This window comes from Neomonachus schauinslandi, chromosome 15, assembly GCF_002201575.2.
Source record: "Neomonachus schauinslandi chromosome 15, ASM220157v2, whole genome shotgun sequence".
NCBI classification, from domain to species: Eukaryota; Metazoa; Chordata; class Mammalia; order Carnivora; family Phocidae; genus Neomonachus; species Neomonachus schauinslandi.
Window position 1 is genome coordinate 4,525,865 of NC_058417.1, and position 26,334 is coordinate 4,552,198.

The following is a 26,334-nucleotide window of genomic DNA, read 5'->3' on the forward strand; positions in this document are numbered from 1 at the left end:
CTTTTTTTAAAGATTTTATTTATTTGACAGAGAGAGCACAAGCAGAGGGAGACAGAGGGAGAAGCAGGCTCCCTGCTGAGCAAGGAGCCCGATGTGGGACTCGATCCCAGGACTCTGGGATCATGACCCGGGCCGAAGACAGCCGCTTAACGGACTGAGCCACCCAGGTGTCCCTCCCACAGTTTTTTTTAAGGATTTTACTTATTTATTTGACACACAGAGAGAGCGAGAGAGCGCAAGCAGGGGGCGTGGCAGGCTGAGCGAGAAGGAGAAGCAGACTCCTTGCTGAGCAGAGAGCCCGATGCGGGACTCGATCCCAGGACCCGGGGATCATGATCTGAGCGGAAGGCAGAGGCCTAACGGATTGAGCCACCCAGGCGCCCATCTCCCACATTTGAATGGCTCTCACCTTTTTGAAAGACCCCATTGCCTTTGATTCCATGATTCCTGCCTCAGGGTGCTCTGATGTGTGGGGTCCCTTTTCCTGCTTACCTCTGGATGTACACCCAAGACCGTCTCCCCGACACTCGCTCTCCTAGAATTCACTGAGTTTCCTGATTTTGAGTGTTGCCTGTGTCCAGGGTCACCTGCCTTACCTCCTACTCCGTATCCTCCAGAGTTCACGTGTGCCTGAAAACTTGCTTCCCTTTCCCATAAACCGGCTCCTGCCGAGGGCTCTTCTCTCCCCTGTTTCTGCGCTGGCTTCCATTCACTTCACCCAGCTAGATGCCCACGAGGTGTTCTTGACGAATGCACGGTGGTGGCCCACGTGGCAACGCCAGTGTTTGGGCTATAGAGGGCATCAGGGAATCAAGGAGAACGGACCTCCCCCCAAATTCCCCCTCCCTCAAATTCCCGCACTAACCAGCCACCAGTGTTGCTGGTGAATTATCGAAGGAGTAAAACTCTTCAGTGTCCCTGGAATCCATCCCCTGCTCCCTCAACGGCTGGACTACGTCTTAGTTCAGGTCCTTGTCATCGTCTGCAAACCCAATCCTCTCACTCGTCCCCATATGCACCTGCCAATTCTTTCCAGCCGACGGCCGCGTCTGGTCTCATGAACGTGGTACAGGGAAGCCTGTATTGGGTGCATCTCCCTCCTCGCTCCCACCATGGTGGCCTCCAGGCTATCCTTTCTCAGGCCAAGCCAAGCTTCCTTCAGAAAGTTCTTTCCTCTTGCTAACTCCTTCAGCCTGCCCCAACCCCCGGCCAGGTGGAGGGCCTGTTCTCACCATCCCCCATTGCCCTGAATGTGACTCTGACTTCGCACTTGTCATGCATGTTACAGTCAGCCACGCAAGGGTCTGTTTCCAACCCACCCCTGAGCTCCTGGAGGGCAGGACTCCTCTCTGTATCCCCAGTGCCATGCAGGGTCCCCAGCACAGAGGGGCTGCTCGGCAGGTGTTGGTTAAATGAAGGAGTGAGGACAGAGATGCCTAAGACCGAAACCAGGAAGCAACCAGCAGCTGCGAAGTAGGGAGGGCAGGATAAGGCGGGGCGAGGGTCCACATCACCTCCTCTCCATCATCTTCTTGAACTCACCCGCATCAGGTACCCCCGGCAGATGGCCTGCGTGCACGTCATCAGGGTCACCAGCTTCTCGTCCCTCGTTTCCTCCAGGAGTCCGAGAAGTCCAGCTTTGGAAAACACCTGCATCAGAGGAGAGACGAGCCCTGCTTTGTTCTCAGCCACCGTGCAAACCGGGGTCCTTCTGGGAGCCTGTTTCTGCCCAGCCCAGCCCTCAGCCTTCAGAGCCGTGGCCTGGGACGAGCAGTCCGCTGGGCCCCACAGTGGCCTCTCCCGAGCTCTGTTCCACAGGACGTCCAGGCCCCTCCAACCCCCACGGACCGATTCAGACAGAGCTCACTCACAGGAGGCAAGGATGGGTCCAGAAAGTACCCTCCGAGCTCAGCTGTGCCCAGATTGGGAGAAATTTATAGATGGTTCTTCCTCCCCATCCTCCTCTCTGTCTGCCCTCTGTCCTACCCTCTGGCCCACTCACCCATGGCCCACACGGCTGATAGTCCGAGGAAGCAGGACTCCCCGGGGGGTGGGAGGCGGGACACAGGCCCCGGACTGGCCCTTTCCTGGAGGGAGAGCTCTGCAGTCAGGCCAGGATTTGAAGCTGGCCTTTGTCCCTCACTGTCCATGTGAACTCGAGCAAGTTTCTTGCCTTCTGGGAGCCTTTATTCCCCTGCCCTCCCTGTAACCCCACGAGGTCAGGACTAGCCTTATCACCTTCGGGTTATCGGGAGGACCGAATGCAAGGTGCATAGAGGCCGAGTCACAGGGCCGGATCCCCATGTGCTCAATAAATGGTAGCCGTTTTTATCTGTTATCATCATTCCCTCCCAGTTTTCACTGTTCCTGGAATCCTTGCTGCATTCTCCTCCTTCCTTGGCTCTCTCGTCCCATGTAAGAGTGTCTTTGCTCTGCTCTTTTAGGACCCTAGAGCTTTCTATTGCTTTCTTCCATTGCTGGGGGTGAGGGGGGCTGGCTTCCAATTAAGCCTCTAGACACTTAGAAATCAACACGGAGACAGAATTCTCGATACCTAGACCCGGGCTCCTTCTGTGTGGGCTCCTGCGCAATGGGGTCATCAGGTTGGCCGGACGGGGAAAGAGGCCCTTTCCTCCCACCAGCTGACAAGCAGCCCGGGGTTGTGGGTGACATGGGGTGGAGCGGGGAGGTGTCCCTTGTTCGCGTGTATGTCGATGGAGCTCAGAAGCTTCTCAGAAGCCTTTTTGCTGTCAATAAACTGCCCTTCGGGGATGGCACTGGGGTTGAGGATCCGGTACCTGGGCGGGGCGGGGTGCAGAGCACGGTCACTCGGCTACCTGGAGACAGCTGGGTGTGGGGGATCTTGGGGTAGAAGGGCCTCTGGCCACACAGAGCTGGGAGGGTGCTCCCTCCGTGCAATTTCCTGAGGGCCTCACCCTGCTCCTCTCTGCTCAGGGGCCTCACCCCTGCCAGGGCCCAGCCCATTCTGTGATGACCTATGGCCAGAAAGGCCACGCCCTCCCCTGAGGGAACACGGACTCTGGAGAGCCACCCCGGTTTAGGTGACAAGAGTCGCCGAGCAGTCGGGGATGCGGAGAAAGGGGAACCCTCCTCCTACACTGTTGGTGGGAATGCAAGCTGGTGCAGCCACTCTGGAAAACAGTATGGAGGTTCCTCAAAAAGTTGAAAATAGAGTGTACCATATGATCCAGCAATTGCACTACTGGGTATTTACCCCAAAGATACAAAAGTAGGGATCCGAAGGGGTACGTGCACCCCAATGTTTATAGCAGCAATGTCCACAATAGCCAAACTGTGGAAAGAGCCAAGATGTCCGTCAACAGATGAATGGATAAAGAAGATGTGGTATATATATACAATGGAATATTATGCAGCCATCAAAAGGAATGAGATCTTGCCATTTGCAATGACGTGGATGGAACTGGAGGGTATTATGTTGAATGAAATAAGTCAAACAGAGAAAGACATGTATCATATGATCTCACTGATATGAGGAATTCTTTTTTTTTTTAAGATTTTTATTTATTTATTGAGAAAGATAGTGATAGAGAGCATGAGAGGGGGAGAGTCAGAGGGAGAAGCAGACTCCCTGCTGAGCAGGGAGCCCGATGCGGGACTCGATCCCGGGACTCCAGGATCATGACCTGAGCCGAAGGCAGCCGCTTAACCAATTGAGCCACCCAGGCGCCCCTGATATGAGGAATTCTTAATTGCAGGAAACAAACTGAGGGTTGCTGGAGTGGGGGGTGGGGTGGGAGGGATGGGGTGACTGGGTGATAGACACTGGGGAGGGTATGTGCTCTGGTAAGTGCTGTGAATTGTGCAAGACTGTTGAATCTCAGATCTGTACCTCTGAAACAAATAATGCAATATATGTTAAGGAAAAAAAAAAGAAGAAGAAGAAGAAGCTGGTAGGAGGGGTAGAATGAAGGGGGAAATCGGAGGGGTAGACGAACCATGAGAGACGATGGACTCTGAAAAACAAACAGGGTTCTAGAGGGGAGGGGCGTGGGAGGATGGGTTAGCCTGGTGGTGGGTACTGAGGAGGGCACGTTCTGCATGGAGCACTGGGTGTTATGCACAAACAATGAATCATGGAACACTTCATCTAAAACTAATGATGTAATGTATGGGGATTAACATAAGAATAAAAAAAAGAGTCGCCGAGCAGTTGGCCAAGCACACGGGAAGCCGAGAAGACGCCTTACCCTCACTCCAAGCTTTGGAAGCTGGGTCAGGCCTAGCATCTACTTAGGCCCTCTTCATTGGCTTGGCAGTGCTAGGTTGGGAGGCAGTTGCCATCGAGGGACAAAATTTCCTGAATGGATTCAATCCCCGAGAGAGGCCCCATAGCTGAGACAAGGCCCGCCCCCTACCTAAGACCAGGCCTTCTAGAACCTTCTCCTGCTCCAGCCTTAGGAGGAAATAGAATGTCGTACAGCTAGTCTGGGAGAGGGGGGTACACAGCTGGAATTTTGTTTTCAGAGGAAATAGTTCTTTTTTTATTTTTTATTTTTTTTTTAAGATTTTATTTATTTATTTGACAGAGAAAGACACAGTGAGAGAGGGAACACAAACGGGGAGTGGGAGAGGGAGAAGCAGACTCCCTGCCGAGCAGGGAGCCCGATGCGGGACTCGATCCTGGGACTCCAGGATCATGACCTGAGCCGAAGGCAGTCGCTTAACCAACTGAGCCACCCAGGCGCCCCTCAGAGGAAATAGTTCTTATCGGCATAAAAGATCCTTGAAATCCTCTGTGACTTGCAGACCTTGGTTCTCCTACCTCTGGAGTGTTCTCTCCCTTCCTCTACTCCAGACAAGGCCTGGAATTGTGGGCCCAGATGGCAGCTGGGAGGAGAGAGCTGGCCTGGAACAGCAGGACTCAACTGGGGACAACTTAACCCCCCCCCTTCTCCCCCCTGCCCAGGGGACATCTGGCAATGTCTGGAGACATTTCTGATTGTCCCAGTGTGTGGGTGGGGTGTGGTTTGCTCCCAACATTGTAGGTAGAGACCAGGGATGCTGCTAAAATCCTACAACACACATGACAACCCCCACAAGAAAGGATTACCTAGCCCCAAACGTCAATAGTGTGGAAGGTGAGAAACTCGCTCTGGAGGCACAGTTGAGCTGGAGGGTTAGGGTTCTGATCCTGGGACCACTTTGGGCATAGATCATCCCCCCAGCTAAAGACAAGGCTCATGGAAACCCTGGGAAGCTGTGAGCTCACCAAACACCCAGCCCAAGGAGTTCCTCTGGGGAATGTACAAGGTGACCTCAGAAGGAGAGAGATGCGGGGTGCCTGGGTGGCTCAGTTGGTTAAGCATCTGCCTTTGGCTCAGGTCATGATCTTGGGGTCCCTGGGATCGAGCCCCGTGTCGGGCTCCCTGCTCAGCGGGGGAATCTGCTTCTTCCTCTCTCTCTGCCACTCCCCCGGCTCATGTTCTCTCTCTCTTTCAAATAAATAAATAAAATCTTAAAAAAGAGAGAGAGATGCAAAGCCAGGTGACTTACCTCTGTTTGAAGTCAGCATAGAGGATTCGGCTGGGGAACCCTTTCCTGCAAATCCGGATGCCCTCGAGGACCCCGTTACAGCGTAGTTGTTGCATGACCAAGTAGTGGCCCATCACGCCTGGGGAGAGAGTGTCCCGGGGATATGTCGGTAGCTTTTTCATTGTCTTTGACGGTCTGGCCACCGAGAGACAAGCCAATGCACCCAGACTTGAGTGGATAAAGTTAGTGCCAACTCTAAGATGGAGGGGCTGGGAGAGCCTGGAGCCTATCTATAGTCTCACAGTAGAAATAATCCCAACCTCCTGGGGACACTCGAGCATCCCATTCTTACGGGCTAAAAGCCAAAATATTGATCTTTACCCTGTTCGTGACCCTTGAGACTTAGCTAGGCTGGAATGAGCATGGGTACCCTCTGGACTTCCCATTAGATAACGTGATGTGCCCTTCTCTACTCAAGGTCAGGGCAGTAGCATCTGCAGGCTGTGACTTTAGTGGGAGCAGAGAAACAGAGAGAAGGACAGCTATGCTTTAGAGGGTGCAGGGAGTTGAATGCAGAGCAGTTATCTGCTAGCTGCTGAGCATGAGCTCTGGGAAGGCGTGTGTGTGTGGGGGGCACTAATGCTGGGAAGAAGAAGAGGAGCCATAGGGACAAGCTCTTATCAGGGATTCTCTTGGGTCAGGCACAAATCAAATGGGCACTGGGAAAATTCTGTACTGGGGCTGTGTGAGGGGTTAGGAGCCATCTTATGGCTGCGTAATGGCTTTTCCTTGTGGGTTCCCTAGGTTGCTGGGGAGAGGGAGGGCTAAAGCTGTCTCTGATGAACCTTCTGGAAACTGCTAGAAGGCTCACAGCTTTCCTTGGTGGCTGGGAGGAGAGATGACTACTCATTTACACAATTTTCAAGGTTCTGCTGGAGCTGTGCCATCTGATAACGATAGTTTCTGGCCACATGTGGTTATTTAAATTTAAATTCATTAAAATGAAAAGTTCATTTTCCTAGCTGCACCAGCGGCATGTCACGTACCCAGTGGCTAACGTACTGGATGGCACAGACGTGCAACATTTCCATCGTTCCAGAAGATTCTACTGGCCAGCGATTCTCTCGAGGAAGGAGTGGTTAAGACCCAGGAGAATCATATCAGACACTCAGAGGACCTTTCGTGGGAGTGAACCTGACGGATCACCAAGTCCAGCTCCCAGTACTTCTCGGATGAGGATTTTGAGGGGCTCCGATGCCGGTTTTGGCATTTGCTAGCTGTGTGTCCCCATTTCCTGGAGAGGTGAGGGCCCTGCCGCCTAGTCGCAGAGCTGAGACTGGGCTCCCTCCTTCCCGGGGGCCCCTGCTGTCACTGCAGGCTCAGAACTGGCTTGACTTCTCCCAGGGCTCTCCCCGTGTCCCTCCCAACCCAGGCAGAGACGGTGTCTGGAAAGCCTGTAAAGACAATCCTCTCTGCCCTCTGACCCGTGTGCAAAACTTCTAAAAGTCCCCTGAGCTATTGCCTTATCTTTCTCACATTACCGTCGCTAAAGAATTTTCTCTTTATCCCTCATTCGTCTCCTCCAACAAATTCCTTTCTCCTGCCATCTCAGCTTCGGGGGCATTTGCGTGAATCAGTGTGTCTTACGGTCTGTATTTTATGATGCTTTGGCAACTTGGGGCCTTGGCGGAGCCTGAGAGACTGCCCCCGAGAGCCAGTTCCTAGGGTGGCAGACTGCTCCCCTGGAAGCACACATCTCACCCCCCGCAAGCTAACCAACCCAAAGCCCATGTCCCCCAACCATTGTCTCATCAGGCTGCCGCCGTGCTCAGGCCAGGCACCAGACAACCAGGGCAGCCCCCACACCTTGGGGCCTGCTGAAATGATCCAAACTAGCCCCTCTTAACCTGCTCAGCCTGCTCGCCCATTCCTCCCTACGCTTTCCCCTCGATCCCCTTGCTCGAGCGGCCACCATCCACCATGCACTGAGTGTGCCAGCCGTTTGATCCAGGACCAGGACTCCAGCCCCAGCTCCGGACGCCCTGGGGCAGGCCCTTCAATCTCCGCAGTCTCAACTCCCTCTCCTAGAAAATGAAGAGGCCCCACTAGGTCCTTTCCAAAGCCTCGCCCATGTTCCTATCGTAGGGTCTTCGTCTATTCTCAGAAATAAGAAAGAAAACAGAGAGGGACCAGAACGAAGGAGAAGCAAAATCCACAGGAAGGGATGGAGATTTCATCACAATTCACCTTCCAAGAGAAAAAGGAAACCGGTGGATTGCCCAGACCCCTGGGGGCCCCTAGAGGTAGAGGTTGCACCCAGCGAGGGGCCATCCATCCCCTGTCACCTGATCCTTGCAGGCAGGTGCTTTATGGACGGCCCGTTTGATTTGTGCAGACATGTGCTCAAAAACGATAATGGAAATCCGCTTTCTTTGTGACAAGACAGCTACACATGAGCCAACAATTTCATTTGATGCGTAACCAGAGAAACAGCTCTGTTCCAACCCTGGAGGAGAAATGGGCTGTGCTGGGCGCACTGGGAGGGGTGCAGCCTGCAAAGACAACGAGGGTCCAAACAGGGCGGTGGCTGGTTTTTGCCTTTGACTTATTCACGGAAGATGGATCCCACTACACATAGCAGCCATGGTCGTTTGGAGAATTAAAATGCCCGGTTTTCAGTAATAATAGTAATACAAATAAATATCGTAAGAATTAATAATGTAATTATACTGTAATAATATCACAAGCAATTAATCTTTAATGTAATAATAAAATTATTTCCCCACGATGTTATAATTTCTCTCATGGTTATTATCATACATAACATTATTACATAATTATTCTTCTTCTTGTAATTATACTAATAACAATTATTAGTATTATCATTGACAGCCATACACTGGGTATTCACAAGGCACTTAGTCCTGCTTGAAATGCTTGACATGCACTCACTCAAGCGATCCTCACAACCACCCCGTAAAGCAGGTTGAGTGAATTAATATTTACAGTTTATAAGCGCTCATTAAATAAATAAGTGAATAGCTGAGTGCATGCATGAAATGCCACTTTAATCTTCATTTTATAGCCCAGAAAGCTAGAGTATGCAGCTAAGGGTCCCATGGGCAGTAACAGATGGAGATGGGTTTTTTTTTTCCTTTCGGCCTCTGAATCCCTTCTCACATTGCAGAGGCAGGATGCTTACTCATGTTTGGGATAGATAATTCTATCAGCTGTAAGTGAGCTGCCTCTGAGTCAGAGCTCCGTGTGACTGTGTGTTCTTCTCTTTGTGACAAACGGCACTGAGATGCTGCTACCCTCGAAGAATATTTCTGAATCGGGGACTGAGTGACGGTTAAGGATCTACTATACTGTGCATTGTTCTAAGATCTACAGTTCTCAGTTTTCCCATCTGTAAAATGGGGAGAACTATACTCACCTCACTATTAGAAGCAGTAGAGATGATAGGGTAACAGTATACCATATAGGCTCGGGAAACAGGTGTTTTAACTGTGGAATACTCGAGATGCAGTCGTGCTCTTTTGGGGAAAGGAGTCACAGAACCCTTGGAGAACCTTATGAAAATCACGGCTCTGATGTGTCTCTAAATGTACTTAACTATTTGGGATATGATTTCAGAGTTGGGTGCCAGATAAAATACAGGATGCCAAGGTGATTTTGAATTTCAGATACAATAAATCGTTTTTTAGTGTAAGTGTATCCCAAATACGGCATGGGTCATACTTACACGAAGACATTTTTTATTGTTTATCTGAAATTTGAACTTAATGGGTATTTGCTAAATCTGGACATGTAACTTCCTAGATGACGTTGAGAGGTGATAAACACCATAACCCTCTGCTCAGGAAAACACGCACGCACGCAGAAGTTTGCACACGTCTCAGGGAGTCCTGTTCTGGTGGATTCTTACTCACCGGGAGTCTTGGTCTCATTGGGAATCAGGCATCGCACAAAGTGAGGGTGAGTGCTCCTTAAATTGGTCATCAGCTTGTTTAAATTTTCCTGGGACACAAATCAGAACAAGCGCATTTACCTCAGCAAATGCCATTTCACGGGGCAGAAAAACAACCGAACGTAGAAACTGCCAAAACACAAACCCTGAACACCGCTGACACAGTCTGGAAATAGGAGCCTTTCTTCTTCCCACCTTTCTTGCTTCCCCCGGAGTCACCTGGAGACAGACACAGAGGGTGCATCAGATGCAGCCCTGAGCCCTCTCCCTGCCTCCCACCCATGTTATTGAGATATCATTGACATATAAATTACACCGTGTAACTTTCAGGTGTACTGACATAATGGTTTGATGCATGTATATATTCTGAAATAGTCACATTTAGTTGACATCTGTGCCCATCCATGGTTACAATTACTTTCCTTGTGATGAGAACTTTTAAGATCTACTCTCTTAGCAACTTTTAAATATGCAATCCGGTATTGTTAACTATAGTCACCATGCTGTACATTACATCCCAGAGCTTATTTATCTTAAAATTGGAAGTTAGTATCTTTTGACACCTTCATTCAGTTCCTCCACTCCTCACCCCCACCTCTGGCAACCACAAAGCCTGACCTCTGTTTCCATGAGAGATCGGTTTTTTTAGATTCCACATATAAGTGAGATGGTACAGGATTTGTCTTTCTCTGTCTGCCTCATTTCCCTTAGCATCATGTTCTCAAGGTCTATCCACGTTGTCACAAATCCAAGATTTTCTCTTTTTTTTTATGGCTGAATATACACCATGTTTTCTTTATCCATTCATCTCGATGGACACTTAGATTGTTTCCATGTCTTGGCTATCATAAATAATGCTGCAGTGAACATGGGGGTGCAGGTAATCTCTTTAGGATAGTGACTTTTCTTCCTTCAGATATGGATTGCTGGATCATATGGTAATTTTATTTTTAATTTTTTGAGGAACCTCCATATTGTTTTCCACAGTGGCTGCACCAACTTACATTCCCACCAACAGTCCTCAAGGATTTTCTTTTTTTAGTAGTGGCCATGTCCTTGAAACCCTGAAATACGACTTTCGGTTTTCTTTTGATGTAACAGAGCTGAAGGTTTTTGTTTCTTTTTCTTTCTTTCTTTCTTTCCTTTTTTTTTTTTTTTAAGATTTATTTATTTATTTGAGAGAGAGACAGAGAGCAGGGGGAGGGACAGAGGAGGAGGGAGAGAGAATCCCAAGGAGACTCTGCACTGAGCCCAGAGTCTGACACGGGGCTCGATCCCAGGACCCCGACATCATGACCTCCGCCAAAACCCAGCGTCTGACGCTTAACCCACTGCGTTACCCAGGTGCACCTTCTTGTTTTTTAAAATGATCTAATTATAGAATGAATGATTATTTTGCCTGTATTTTCACATTAAGAACATTAAGTTTTTAAATTGATGCATTTAAGACAATCCATAATCTTAAAACCCTATTTTGGCAATTATTTTAAAAATATAATGTGAGTAAAGGTAACAAGTGATCCTGGATTGTGCAACCATTTTGGAAAACAGTGTGGGGTTTCCTCAAGAAATTAAATATAGAGTTACCGTATGACTCAGCAATTCTACTCCTAGGTATATATCTAAGGGAACTGACACCATATGCCCACATAGAAACTTATATACAAATGTTCACAGCAGCATGATCCACAGTAGCCAAATGTCCATCAACTCATGAGTGGATAGACAAAATGTGTGCTATCCATGCACTGGAATATTACTCATCTATAAAAAGAAGTGTGTCCCAACACAGACAAATCCTGGAAACATTCTGCTACATGAAATAAGCCAGATGCAAAATGATTCCATTTACCTGAAATGACCAGAATAGGCAAATTCATAGAGACGGACAGAAAGTAGATTTGTAGTTGCCAGGACCTGGCGAAGGGGTAACAGGGGTGATGAAAATGTTCTCGAATTTGAGAGTGGAGATGGTTGCACACCCAGTAAATATACTCAAAACCCCTGAATTTTCTAAAGAGCAAATTGCATGGCATATGAATTATATCTCAGTTTTTAAAGTTTTCATTTCTTTATTTAAGAACTCTCTACATCCAATATGGGGCTCCAACTCAATGACCCCCAAATCAAGAGTCAAATGCTCTTCCAACTGAGCCAGCCAGCCACCCTATCTCAATTTTTAAAAGCTATTTAAAAATGTGGTATTGGCTATTTTGTCCCCTGAGAGGCCCTCTTTACCTCTACAGAACTCAATCTCTTAAGGAAGAAGAATAGGAGAAAGAAAATTGGGTATCAGAGACAGACAAATAAATCCAGCTCAGTCTGAAGTTCACACTCGAATACTCATGCTTCAAGAAGCAGCTCTGGGTCATAAGTAATTATGCAGAGCTTCCCATGGGGCTGGGGCGGTGGGGCGGGGGGAGAAGAATTTCACCTGCTTCTGCACCAGCGTAGTTGGAAAAAAGTAAGGACAGCAACTCTAGGGAAGACTTCTGGTACAGCCTGACCACGGTCTTGTTCAGGGGGTCCTTGTTCTTGTCCAGCCAGCCACCAATGTTGTAGTCCACGGTGCCAGCAGAGTGGACCAGAGAGAAGTGTGCCTCGACCTTGCCTTTGGCAGGCTTGGGCTTCTGGAAGTTGGCTGACTTTCCAAGGTGCTGCTCATAGAGCTTGTTCTTGAAGGAGGTGTCTGTGGCCTTGGGGAACATGCACTCCTCTTCCAGGATAGAGAAGATGCCCATGGGCTGAGAGTAGGATGACAGACCATGACTCAGCATTTAATAGCACGTTTCAATGACTCCACTGTCTGCAGGAGCCAAACACAACTTCTCCGGTGGTTACCGCTCTGTCGCTAAGGAGCACCGCAGGGTACAGCACTAGACACGGAGTAGGCGCTTAATGAATGCTTGTTGAACAAGAGAACATGGGAAGAAACTAACCGTATGTGTATACATGTGGCTCACTTTTAGCAATAGGCTTACCACCCCACCCCCCAAAAAAGTAAAGTTACATACACAGACATAAAATAATATGAGTAATATTGAAACAATCATGTCTGGATTTCTCAGTAGCCACCTTAGGAAGATAAACTCATTCCAACATGACCAGTGCTCAAAACATTATGGGAATTCCCTTTTTTCAGTTAATGTCTTATGCTATTTAAAAAAAAAATTTTTTTTAAGATTTTATTTATTTATTTGAGAGAGAGAGCGAGCACCATCAGTGGGGAGGGGCAGAGGAAGATGGAGAAGCAGATTCCCCGTTGAGCAGGGAGCCCAATGCAGGACTCGATCCCCCAGGACCCTGGGATCATGACCTGAGCCGAAGGCAGATGCTTCACCAACTGAGCCAGCCAGGCATCCCTCCTCTGCTATTTTTATAGTAACATTATTCTAAGAACTCTACTGCTCCATAGTCTGTCGTCCTTGGGTCTTTGGATAAGTCAAAAAGGTATGAAATGCTATAGTTCCTCCTGGGGTCCCCTTCACATTCTTGGGGAGAACTGAGCCCTTGGATCTTAACCCCCATGTACCTCTTTAGGTGTCTGAATTATGCATGCCTTCCAAACACTTTTCTGTGCAAGGGAATTCAGCTCTCTGAAGGCTGGAAGAGTTGGGTTAGGATCACCATTCCATCATCAGGTTAGAGTGAGAGCAAAGAGATGATGCTCCCAACCAAGGAGGAGCTGTCCCTGGGGAGCAGCATCTATTTTTCTACCTTCTCGATGAGCTCGATGCAGGCAGCCAGGTCCATCCCGAAGTCGATGAAGGTCCACTCGATGCCCTCCTTCCTGTACTCCTCCTGCTCCAGCACGAACATGTGGTGGTTGAAGAACTGTTGCAGCTTCTCGTTGGTGAAGTTGATGCACAGCTGCTCCAGGCTGTTGAACTAGGTGTTGCAAATAGCAAGGAATTTGAGTGAGTCTGGAAAATCCAGTGGGGATTCAGCAAAGCAGACACAAAGTGGAAGGTCCTTAAAAAGGCCATTTATTCAAACAACTCACGTCGAAGATCTCAAAGCCGGCGATGTCCAAGACCCTGATGAAGTACTGCCTGGGTTGCTTGGTGTCCAGCTGCTGGTTGATGCAGGTGACCATCCACAGGAACATCTTCTCGTAGATGGCCTTGGCCAGAGCGCCCACCAAATTGGTCACCTTGAAGAAAAATCACCCACTCAACCCGCAAATTCGTGAAGAAAGATCACCCACTCAACCCTCAAAGTTGAAGCATGAAGCCTATGACATCTTCAAGGTCAAAAGCAGTTGGAGATTGGCCATTTCATAAAGTCCAACCTAATATTAAATATTCCTTAGAGCACTTGCCAGCTTAGGATGTTCCCCTAACATCCTAACAGCTATGGTTGAACAGGATGTTCTAACAACCATGGTTATAACACATGACTCTAGACCCTGGCCGCAAATAACTGAACCAGAGGTGGATTTCTGATTCAAGTTGGGTTATGCAGAGTGTCTCTCCTGAGAATTTGGAATTGGGATCAAAGATACTGGTCTCATCAATGTGAGACAGGAGTCCATCAAAATCCTAAAGGAGAACACAGGCAGCAACCTCTTTGACCTCAGCCGAAGCAACTTCTTCCTAGAAACATCGCCAAAGGCAAGGGAGGCAAGGGCAAAAATGAACTATTGGGACTTCATCAAGATAAAAAGCTTTTGCAAAGCAAAGGAAACAGTCAACAAAACCAAAAGACAACTGACAGAATGGGAGAAGATATTTGCAAATGACATATCAGATAAAGGGCTAGTATCCAAAATCTATAAAGAACTCATCAAACTCAACACCCAAAGAACAAAGAATCCAATCAAGAAATGGGCAGAAGACATGAACAGACATTTTTCCAAAGAAGACATCCAAATGGCCAACAGACACATGAAAAAGTGCTCAATATCGCTCGGCATCAGGGAAATCCAAATCAAAACCTCAATGAGATACCACCTCACACCAGTCAGAATGGCTAAAATTAACAAGTCAGGAAATGACAGATGTTGGCGGGGATGCGGAGAAAGGGGAACCCTCCTACACTGTTGGTGGGAATGCAAGCTGGTGCAGCCACTCTGGAAAACTGTATGGAGGTTCCTCAAAAAGTTGAAAATAGAGCTACCATATGATCCAGCAATTGCACTACTGGGTATTTACCCCAAAGATACAAAAGTAGGGATCCGAAGGGATACGTGCACCCCGATGTTTATAGCAGCAATGTCTACAATAGCCAAACTGTGGAAAGAGCCAAGATGTCCATCAACAGATGAATGGATAAAGAAGAGGTGGTATATATATACAATGGAATATTATGCAGCCATCAAAAGGAATGAGATCTTGCCATTTGCAACGACGTGGATGGAACTGGAGGGTATTATGTTGAGTGAAATAAGTCAAAAAGAGAAAGGCATGTATCATATGACCTCACTGATATGAGGAATTCTTAATCGCAGGAAACAAACTGAGGGTTTGTGGAGTGGGGTGTGGGGTGGGAGGGATGGGGTGACTGGGTGATAGACACTGGGGAGGGTATGTGCTCTGGTAAGCGCTGTGAATTGTGTAAGACTGTTGAATCTCAGATCTGTACCTCTGAAACAAATAATGCAATATATGTTAAGAAAAAAAAAAAGAAGAAGAAGAAGGTAGCGGGAGGGGAAGAATGAAGCGGGGGAAATCGGAGGGGTAGACGAACCATGAGAGACGATGGACTCTGAAAAACAAACTGAGGGTTCTATAGGGGAGGGGGGTGGGAGGTTGGGTTAGCCTGGTGGTGGGTATTGAGGAGGGCACGTTCTGCATGGAGCACTGGGTGTTATGCACAAACAATGAATCATGGAACACTTCATCTAAAACTAATGATGTAATGTATGGGGATTAACATAAGAATAAAAAAAAAAAGATACTGGTCTCAGTCTCTGCGGGAGGCTGAACTATGGAGATGTGAACTTGGGAGCTATGGGGTGGCCATGGGCAGGAGAGGTGGAAAGAGCTTGTCTGCCCAGTGAGGATGCAGAAGAGGAGAGCAATGACTGTCTCTGGAGCCCCAGGGAAGGAGCTGCCGAGGGGCTGCCCAGTTCCAGAGGGCCCTTCAGTTCCTGGTTCCAGCCCTCCTGGTGCCCAACGGTGCTCCTCAATGTGCATTCCTTGAGCTACCCCAGGGGCCTAAGAATGAAATTCCCCTTAATGCTGAAGTCAGTTGCATATGCATTTCTGACGCTTGCAATTGAAAGAACTTTAAGATGGTGGTTAAAATAGCGGAATAACTGAGTCAGCTGAATTCAGAGCATCTCCATTACCTGCTGGACGTTCTGCCCTTTGGTGACATACTCATTCCCAACTTTCACCCTCGGACAACACAGGCCTTTCAGCATTTCTGCAGAGTTCAGACCCATCAGGTAGCCAGCTTTGTCAGCCACTGAAAGAAGAGGGAAATGTGTCACACAAAGACGGCAGTGGTTGACATGGCCAATCAGGCCCCGGGTCCTCTGGGAAACGTTTCCTATAATCCTTTCTGGTGTTTTTATGTTCTCCTATGTGCACCAGGACTGGGCTTGTCCGAGGAGGCTTTGATCTCATAGTCTAGGGGTGCAGGTTTTCCAGAACTTTTAGTTTGCCTTCTAAATTTTTTTTTAAATTTTATTTATTTATTTGAGAGAGAGAGAGAGTGAGAGAGAGAGCACAAGAGGGGGTAGGGTCAGAGGGAGAAGCAGACTCCCCGCCGAGCAGGGAGCCCGATGTGGGACTCGATCCCGGGACTCCTGGATCGTGACCTGAGCCGAAGGCAGTCGCTTAACCAACTGAGCCACCCAGGCACCCTTAGTTTGCCTTCTAGATGCAATCTTGAACTGAAGGTTGATCTTGACCTACTGATATTTAAATTTCTTTTTTTTTTTTCTTTTTTTGAGAGAGAGAGAGAGCAGGGGAGGGGTACAGGGAGAGGGAGAGAGAGAATCCTAAGCAGGCTCCACAGTCAGCCTGGAGCCTGACCTGGGGCTCAATCTCCCCACCCTGAGATCTTGACCTGAGCTGAAACCAAGAGTTGGACACTTAACTGACTGAGCCACCCAGGTACCCGTAAATTTCATTTTTAGGAGGATACAGTTACACAGTAATATTGGAGTCTGATAATTGAACAAAATGGAGTATGAATATAGGAGGCACCATTTGGGCAGTTAACAATATATGTAAAGCATCTTCCTAAATTTCTGCAAGATGCTATGCCCATAGCTGAGAGAGAAGTACAAAACCTTGTCCCAGCCTTCAGGTGTTGGGAGAGGGTCAAAAGCAGTTGAGAATTGGCTATTTCATATAGTTCATTGGGACTTCAGTTGACTTTGGGATGGACCTGGCTGCCTGCACTGAGCTCATCGAGAAGGTAGAGAAATATCGCTCCTCTAGGGCCAGCTCCTCCTTGGTTAAGACCATTACATTATTGCTGGCTGGGGAGTTGAGCCAATTAATATCCAGGACTGTATTTGTCAAGTGCTTAGTAAGAGGCCAAATGTATGCTTTCCTCTTTGCTCAAATTATCCCTTTCTCCTGCTCTGCCCATGTAGGAGGATGATATTCTTCTAGTCACTTAAACTTGAAAGCTTGGGGTGATTACATCTTTCCTCCTCATCCCTGACCTGCCTGTGGTCAGACAGGCACCAAATCCTGCTCGCTGCCCCTTCAAAATAGCTGGCATCTCCCTCGTTTGGAATAGTATAGTGGAAGAGAGCCTGGGTTCTAGACTCAGACGGCCTGACATTCAAATTTGGGTTTTGCTTCCTTATTACTCAGTTTTCTCATTTGTAAACTGGAGGTGAGGTGGGGGGCAGGGTTGTGGCAGGACCCCATTGGCTGGATTGCCGTGAAGTGGGGGCCTGGTGCGTGGCGAGCATTCAGCAAATGTTCACTTGGACTGGCATCATCATCAGAGGACCTCAGGGCTGGATTATAGCCCCACTTTCCCCTTTGTAGGATCTTTCAACTCCTGCACACAGAACACACAGCAGCTGGGGCTGGAAGGGGGCCTGAGCCCCCACCGTGATATTTATCATATGATCCATCTTTGCTGAGGAGCCTGATACACTTTCTTTTCAAGGTCCCACACTCTTGGTGAGCCTGACTGCTCACAGATTAATTCCCATGAACTTCCCCTGCTACGTGGAGAGTTCATGCTTTCCGGTGCCTACCATGTACATTCTAAACCATTTATCCCGGCACTCAAGGCCTTCTCCAACTGATACCAAAATAGCCGCTTTTTAATCCCCATCTCTTAACAAATCCACCGCACACATCCTCTTCTGTAGCCAAAGTGGACCCCTCTGCTGTTCAGTCCCCTCACATTCCTTCCCCCGCCCCTTGATCATTATGCTTCCTCTGCCCAGACTGCCTTCCCCCCCCCCCACCCCCACACACCGTTCAGAATCCTACCCATCCTTCAAAGTCCATTTCAGTGCCCTCTTCCTCCAGGAAGCCTTCCCCGATTACCCCAATCAGAAGTGTCTCTTGCTCTGAACAGAGTTTCTCTGCGGCCACTTATCTTGCACCACTGCCCCACGCCGGATTCCAAGATGGCCCCGAGGATTGGCGCCCCCTGGTGTACATTCCTTGCATAATCCCCTCCACTTGTGCGAAGGGTGGGATCAATCAAAGTTGATGGGCTCTTTTATTACTCCTGCGATGAGGTCACTAATCAGTCGACTTGGAATTAATAAAAAGAGATTATCCCGGGCAACCCGACCCTAATCAGGTGAGCCTTTATGGGCAGTGATAAAGTCCCATATATTTTCCTGGCCTTGCTTTCAAGGCTATTGTTCTCGCCTATCATCTGCGGCTCAAGACACACTGCTTCACACATTGTGGGGATGTAACAATAGATAGAATTACTGGAGATGAAGCAGCCTTTTCCTTACAGAGCTCGTAAGACACAGTGTGAGAGATGAGGCCCCATGAGCAGGGCGCATGGTGGGTGGGTCCTGCTGCTGGTAGCCCCTCCCCCTGCCCTCTGCTCAGTTTCCAGGACCAGGCAGAGGGGGATGGGGTGACCACCCAGGTGAGAGTCATGGGGTGGGGAAGGGGGGAGATTTGTACACCAGTCCTTGCTTCAGGGTCAAGTTCAACAGATATCAGAGTGGAATTGAAGGCAATGGGAGGAGGAAACCTCTTCACCTGGCCCAGGTGCTTAGGACCGCATTCTGCATATGAATAATGACGTGCACCGAGAGAAAGTGAAATTCACGGAACTCTATCCTCTCGTCAATGCCCACCTTAACATAACAGGTGAACTGCAGGGTGGACAGTGATTATTCACTCACGAGAATGATGTCTTTTGTTTTTCAAGGATCCACCACTATAGGATTCCTTGACAGACGGAGTGGACTTCCCCAGGGCAAGCACAATGAGCTTTGGACACCTCACATTCCGTTCGTGCGACTTCTGAAGAGCAGCTCTCAGGATGAACCCAGAGCTCATCCCACAGGGCCCCGTCCACACATGAACACAGGGGCAGAATCAGACGGCAGTCTCTGCCCAGACGTGGTTACCTTTGGTGCCATCGGGCTCAGCCTGTTCCTCCCGCTGCTTCTGCTTGAACTTCATGTTCCCGTAATGCATCACAGCCCCCGTGAGCTTGTAGATCCCGACTTTCTCCTCTGAGCTGAAGCCCAGGATGTCAATGGCGTTCTGGGAGTTAGAGAAAAGACAGTTGTCACAGGGACTCAGTTGTTACTCCGTTGTCACCCTTTCTGTCCAGCCCGTGAGACAGCATTTGCCCAAAGAAGTGGATGACGGGATGGTATGTTAAGTTAGGGGTTAAAAGCCGTTTCTGTAACATGTTTGTGTGGGAGGGTGGAGATGATGGGAAGAAAATGTGAATACTCCGTTTTCTTCCATCCAATCAGGACTGATTTGAATCCTTTACACAGATTTGCGGCTGTTTTCTGGAGGAGACCACTGGGAACCACCGTGTGATACCAGGAGAAGGAATTCTCATGGAGAGTGTCTGAGAAATAGTGTCCAACACCTCGAGAGTCTGGCATTATAACCCAGGAACTCTGATGTTGTTCAGAATTGAGACAATATGGCGTGCCAGCCTGTTAGAACTGGAAGGGAAGGTCATCCAAAAGAATGCCATCATTTTTCAAATAAGAAAGGGGCGAACTTCTGCAGAGCCTCCCTGTGCTAGGTGTGGGGTGAAGCACCATCCATATGTCATCTCACTATGTCTCTATGAGAACCTTAGAGGTGTGCAGATCTTTCCAAAGTTCCAGGTGAGACCGGAGGTTCTAACAGGGTAAGGGACCTGCCCCAAATCACACAGGTAGCTTGTGGATAAAACGGGCTGGAGTAAGCACTGGGTCACTTCAGAGCCTACAGGCAGTTGCCGACTCGGTTTTATAACCGCTCGGTCCGTCTTCTACCACAAAGATTTCAACTAGAAAATCCTTCTTTGGGGTATGTGTATTGATTATATAGCAGGACTTGCAGCCTGAGCCTAAGCAATGCCCCCTGGAGGAGTTGACATGTCTGGAAAGTGTCTGGTGAGCTCGTAGATCAGTGTCAGCAGGACGATATTGAACAATGAGGCACTCTTGGGGTGGTGCCCCCCCTTTTGGAGAAGGGGAGTCCAGGCCGGGAGCCAACCTTGGGGAGGAGAGATTCTGAGCCATAATGGCTCCATATCCCACCCCAGCTGATGCGTATCTCTGTCGTAGGAAGGGGTTGCCATAGGTTAAAAGGGAAAACCTCTCACTCCACGTTGAAAGGAACCAGGTGAAAGTGTTACTGTCTGGGGAGCCTCTTGGGGAACGCAGACCCTCATAGGGAGCAATCCCCCTCTGCCCGGCCATAAACCATCACCCAGGAGAATCTCCGCAGGAGATTAATTGCTCAGAGATGTTGTCTATTAGTTAAAAAAAAATGCAGATTCTGGGGTTGGGCAGATCTGGCTTCAAATGTTCTGTCTTTGACAAACTCTGTCTTGAAGCAAATTGTGTGTTTTCTTTCTAAGACTCAGCTTCCATCTTCGTAAAATGGGGGCATTTTACAAGAGTTTTTTTGGGGGGGGCTTAAATGAGATAAAGCAGGCAAAGCCACTTATCTCAGTTCCCAGCACATGTAAGTGCTCAGTGCACTTAGTTATTATTATTATTATTCTAGTTATGAATGTTGGAAATACTTCCCAAAGCTAATGGTCGGAGGCCTGACAGGTGCGCCGAGGACGTGTGGAAGCCGAACATGAGCCTGATTGGGGGGTGGGGGCAGGTAGCATGAGGTGTGCAGCGTCTGCTCCTACAGAGTGGGTTGTTTTTCCTGCTTTACTCTTTGCTGTATTTTTACAATTTTCTTAAAGAACCACATGGTTTTGTGGCCTGAGAAGTTCCCACAAAACCTTTAAAAAATCTCATACGTGCAAAACCCCACTCTAAAATGCTAGAGAACGAAACTGGAGGCCCATTTTGGAGAACTTTCTGTCCCCCCACCCCCCCGAGCATCTCCTGGGGTGGAGTTGAGTGGGGAGGGGTACCATCTGGACGAATTTCCCTCGACATCTTGATTTCTGAGAGCTCCGGTCTGATCACTGAGCATCCCTGGGTCCCAGTTTCTGATTCGATCTCTAGCGTGCCTCTCAGTTCACAAACTCAGTAATTTTGTGCTGAAAGGAAGAAGGAAGGAGAGAAAGTGCTTACATCAGTCGCTAGCAGTTCTTCGCTGTCATTAATGCTGGCCACGGTGACCTCTCCCTGGCTCACGAAGGGGAAGTCAAAGGGATTGGTTGAAATGAGGAGCAAGTCTGCGAAACACGAAGGTCCCGTTAGCATCTCACACATGCGTGAGGCACTCTGGCTATCTCTCCAACGTGACTGACTTGGAGGATGAGACCAATACCCCAAGAACTTACCAATGAGTTCCGGCTTCTTGTTTGACAAGATTTGGTAAAAAATGTGATAGCTTCTCTCACTGGATAACTGAAACGTCACTCTGGATTTTTCTAAGAGATCTAAGGGGAATAAGAAAGAATGTGGTTTCAGGTTCCTGGGAGGTGCCTTTGTGGCCAAATACCATGGGGCCCAATATGGCGTTGGGACTCACAGGTTTCAATGTCCGCCGAGGCCAGCTTTCCTGTGGCTCCAAAATGAATCCGAATGAACTTCCCCTGTCCAGTGGCAGGTTGACAAACATCACAGTTAGTTTATGTAGATGGTACTATGGCTGGCTTTTGCCAGGTGCTACCAGCCACAGGTGGGAAGGGTAGGGTCAGGGAAGTGATGCTAGAAGGGAGGACTTCCCTCCTCTCTGTCTGCCTGGCACCCAGAATTCCCAAGTTGGCTTAGCCAAGACTCAGGTAGTTCTACCCAAAGCATCTGACCCTGTTCTTCCAGTTTTGGGGACACCCGCAGGCTCCCTCTCCAACTTCTGCTTGGGATCACCTCACTCTAGAGGGTCCCCTTGGTTTTTATCCTGCTCTCTGGTACCTGGATTCCCAAATGCTTCATGATACCTTTGATAGACCTGGTTGGACCATCTTGCCAAACTTCCTTCCTTCCTTCTTTCCTTCCTCTTCCTTCCTTCCTTTCTTTCTTTTTCTTTCCTTCCTTCCTTCCTTCCTTTCTTTCTCTCTCTCTCTTTCTCTCTTCCTTTCCTTCCTCCCTTACTCCCTCCCTTCTCTCTTTCTTTTGCCTCTGGGTGTTCTTTCTGAGGTTTCTTGCTTTGGTTTTCCTTATCCCTTACTATACGCAAACCTAGCTCCTAGGCTCAGGCTAGGTTCTCTGGCTCCCCAAATACACATTCAGAGTCTGAGTTCTCCCCTTTGGAGGGGAGGCAAGAGGTGAAATTTTATGAGCGACTGGTTTCTACCACACCATGAGCAAATCTGAAGGCAAAAATGTTGCTTTGTTCATCTACCCACAGAGTCTGGATTGTAGTCAGCACTTCATAATCTTCTCACTATTTTCCAAATGAAACTTGGGGAGAGTTGAAGGGTCTTTGGAGGCATGAGTGAACTGTAAGTGTTGGTCTTCAGTGTTGCTAGCTGCTCAGTAGAAGATGATGGATGTTTTAGCCTGCAAATGTTTGCTGGTGGGTGGAAGGTGGACAGGCTAACCGGGGCGATCGTGACTTCTGGCTCAGGGCCAAGAGGAGAGACCCAAGTACTAAATAAATGGGAGTGGCAATGGGAGTATCTAAAGGCATTGTCTTTCATTTTAAAGCTGGTGCCAGGTTAGCATAATTACTAACTTGGTGCAAGTATGTACACCATATCTCTGCTGTGTAACACGCACCCAGATCCCCTACAATCAAGAGTTTTTAGTTGTGCACTAGGATGGGCAATGCACAGAGGACCGAGGGAAAGAAAGAAAGGTCAGGGCTCATAGCCACAGTCTCTGATGGCTGCATCTACGTTCTCATCAGTGACCAATTTATCCTTGAGAAGCAACAATAAAACACAAGCTTGAGATTATCCAGCTCCTGAGATGTGTGGAGTCCTGATATTCTCTTGCAACGATAGGCATAAGCGAGGGCTTTTCCTCATGGTAGTTGCTCATTTTGTGATATAGTGAGATTAGGTAGAGGGCTGGATGTTTGTTTATTTGCCCATGGGGAAGTAAAGACCTCTTTGGATGAGCGAATCTTAAGCGAAACGTCGAAGGATGGAACATATCCTTCAGTATCTACAACATCAACGTATGCCCAAGTTTTGAGCTCTCCTGCCTTCCCCAGGTTTTTCCTTCTCCCAGTGCCTTCTGACTTGGAGTTCAAACCTGCTCACTTAATTCAAACTAAGGTTTCCGTGGCTAATAAGCCAATGGAGATTGCTCAATGGACTTCAGAATTTTAAAATGCTTCCCTCTAGCGAGACCAAGTGTAGCATAAAGGATTTGCTCTCTACTTGTGGAATTTGAATCACCATGACTTCAGGATGTTCTGACTGAGGTGATGAGCTTAGTTAGGAATGGACAGATAAACCCCCCTCCCCCCCCCCCCCCCCCCGACAATGAGCCAACGGTGTATCCGATTATCCCAGCACCTCGATTGATCTGAATCACTTGAGGGTAGAATAAGGCTGGCTATATTCTAGTTTATGTCGGATTTTTTTTTTTTTTATATCCAGCATTTGAGGAGAGGGTTTGGTTCTTGGGAGTGGGGGAGGAGAGTAGTTAAAATTGGACTGGATCTTACAAATCTTGAGGAGTTGTCATTCCTCACGGTCTTGGCATTTCCAAAGGCCTCAAGCAGGGGGTTGGCCTGGATGATTTGATCTTCCAGAGTCCCCTAATAATAAATAAGGAAAAGCAAAGGGAGGACTTTGGAGGGTCCTCTGAAGGAGCCCATGGTGACTCGAAAGTGTGGATGCTCTGGGCAGGGTCTGGGGAGAGAAGCTGACCAGCCCAGCGTGGTGGCCAGTGCAGATGGGTGAAGGTACCCATGGGCCCATCTCAATCACCCGAGGAGGCTTCAAGGTCCCATCTTGGAGAGGATCTCATTAGTACAGCATCAGTGTGAGTCTGGCCATACCAGATTCCAGGTTTCCTCTTGATTTTTCAGACCTCCTTTCCTCTCTGATAACACTCCATTATAAATCATGGATTTTTAGAATCCTCTGCTACAGCATGCATCATGACCTATCTATTAGACATTTGGGTTCAGAAGTATAAATAGAATTGAGCAAAGAAAGTCACCCAAGGAATCATACAATAGAAATAGTGGTTCTCAAAAAAAATTTTTAAGTCATGAGAATTAAATATGTCATGAGAATTTTTGCTCAGAAGTCTGCTTATAGGGGCACCTGGGTGGCTCAGTCGGTGAAGTGTCTGCCTTCGGTTCAGGTCATGATCCCAGGGTCCTGAGACTGAGTCCTGCATCAGGCTCCCTACTCAGTGGGGAGTCTGCTTCTCCCTCTCGCTCTGCTCCCGACGCATGCTTGCCCTCTCTCTCTAGTGCTCTCTCTCTCTCAAATAAATAAATAAAATCTAAAAAAAAAAAAAAGTCTTATAGAAAGCAGAATTTTTACTCCCCCCGCCCCCCACGACTGCTTATCCTTCTGCTTCCGGAGCCGTTTTCAAACTATTGTCCTGCCCAGTGGTTCTCGAATTGTGATCCCTGAACCCATTGCCTGAACAGTGAGTGGGAACATGATAGAAATGCAAAGTAGCAAGACTGTGCATGGGAGTTAGGAATTTCAATCAGAAATTCTGGGCCCGGGGCCTAACAATCAGTTGTTAACAAGCTGTTCTAGTGATCCTGATGTGCGCTCCTGTCTGAGAGACCCCCCTGCCAAAGCATCCTTTCTCCAGGCCAGCACGCAGGTTGCTGCTCACCGTCCCTCGGCTTGTTGAGGATGGAGCCGGTGCTACCTCTTGCGTCCACCAGGTGGCACCACCCCCAGCCTTGCCCCACAAGCACCCGTGGGACCAGACCCCGCCCGGTGCATCTCTGCTGAGCGCTGAGCCCTGCATCCACTCGGTGCTCACCCCGTCTTTAAGCTGTCCTTACTCCAGCAAACCTCTAGATGCAGGGAGCTCCTCACCTGCATCTTGCCTGGCTGCGGCTCCTTCTTTTTGTCCCCAGTGACCGCAATTGTTGCAAAGTACTGGATGACACGCTTGGTGTTCACCGTCTTCCCCGCCCCGGATTCTCTGCTGTCGATTTAAAAGCAAGTAAGATAAAGGAGTGGAAGGGACGGCTCTAGCTTCCAAGTCATCGTGGTGCAAATTCAGGTTACTCACGTGATGAGGATGGACTGATTGTCTCGATCTAGAAAGGCAGAGGGGAGAAAACAAAATAAAGGAACAGCAAACACATGGAATATAAAAATAGGGCAGCATCGGGGGTGATTGGAGTGGATGGCTTTGCTGTGAACTAGCAGTGTGAGGACTTAGGCGTGGCTAATTTTCCTCGAGACAATTAGTGTAGATTTTCCGCATGGCAAGTGAACAGTGCATCCCACAGCGGAAAGTGATTCTTGTTCATAGATCTTCAACTGCTGACCAGCAATTTCTCATCTCCTTTTTTAACGAAGAGAGCAAGTCTCAGACTCGGGGCTTGTGGGAAGGTGCAGCTTCTAATTAGAATCCATGGAGACCGATTGGTTGTCCTTGGGTTTTTCTTTTACCTTTACTCTATACTTGTGGAAGGTGATCATGGTTTTCCACTTACAATCATTTATGAGTTGAGTTGTAGCCCCCTCTACCCAAATTCATCTGTTGAGGTTCTTACCCCCAGGACCTCATAATATGACCTTATTTGGAAACTGGGTCATTGTAGATGTTATTAGTGAAGATGAAGTCACACTGGGGGTGCCTGGGTGGCTCAGTTGGTGAAGTGTCTGCCTTCAGCTCAGGTCATGATCCCAGGATCCTGGGATCGAGCCCCGCATCACGGTCCCTGCTCAGTGGGGAGCCTGCTTCTTCTCCCCTCCGCCCCTGCTCAGGCCCTCTCTTTTGCTCTCTCTCTCTCTCTCAAAAATAAATAAATAAAATCTTAAGGAAAAAAAGATGAAGTCATACTGGAGTGGGGGGGGGCCCTAATCCAATACGATTGCATCCTTATCAAAAGGAGAGATTTGGAGACAGATGCACACAGGGAGAATGCCGCCTAAAGGTGATTGTGTAAGCAGGAGGGCGCGTCTACCAAGGAACCCCCAAGACGGCCACCAAACCACCAAGTAACTGTGAGAGAGTCAGGGAACGGATTCTGCCTCTCAGCCCTGGGGAGGAAAGGACCCCGCTGACACCCCAACCTCGGACTTTCCGCCTCCAGCCTTGGAGACAATAATTTTTGCTGTGTAAGCCACCCGTCTTGTGGTACTCTGATACGGCAGCCCTAGGAAACTCCTACAAATAGTGCTATCCATCTTCCCTTGAAAAC

At 48.5% G+C, this 26,334-nt stretch overlaps 1 protein-coding gene across 1 annotated transcript in view; it reads right to left on the reverse strand.

Annotated features, from left to right (window-relative positions):
• LOC110584477 (myosin-13-like) overlaps nt 1-26,334 on the reverse strand; it is a 51,080-nt gene that overhangs the window by 21,737 nt on the left and 3,009 nt on the right. Inside the window, 17 exon segments of the mRNA XM_021694529.1 lie at nt 1,515-1,542; nt 1,545-1,650; nt 2,684-2,798; nt 5,536-5,653; nt 9,447-9,534; nt 9,630-9,703; nt 11,919-12,228; nt 13,202-13,372; nt 13,488-13,637; nt 15,777-15,895; nt 19,011-19,149; nt 21,156-21,259; nt 21,368-21,466; nt 21,559-21,622; nt 23,647-23,739; nt 24,995-25,106; nt 25,194-25,221. Of these exon segments, the coding sequence (XP_021550204.1) occupies nt 1,515-1,542; nt 1,545-1,650; nt 2,684-2,798; nt 5,536-5,653; nt 9,447-9,534; nt 9,630-9,703; nt 11,919-12,228; nt 13,202-13,372; nt 13,488-13,637; nt 15,777-15,895; nt 19,011-19,149; nt 21,156-21,259; nt 21,368-21,466; nt 21,559-21,622; nt 23,647-23,739; nt 24,995-25,106; nt 25,194-25,221 (1,918 nt within the window).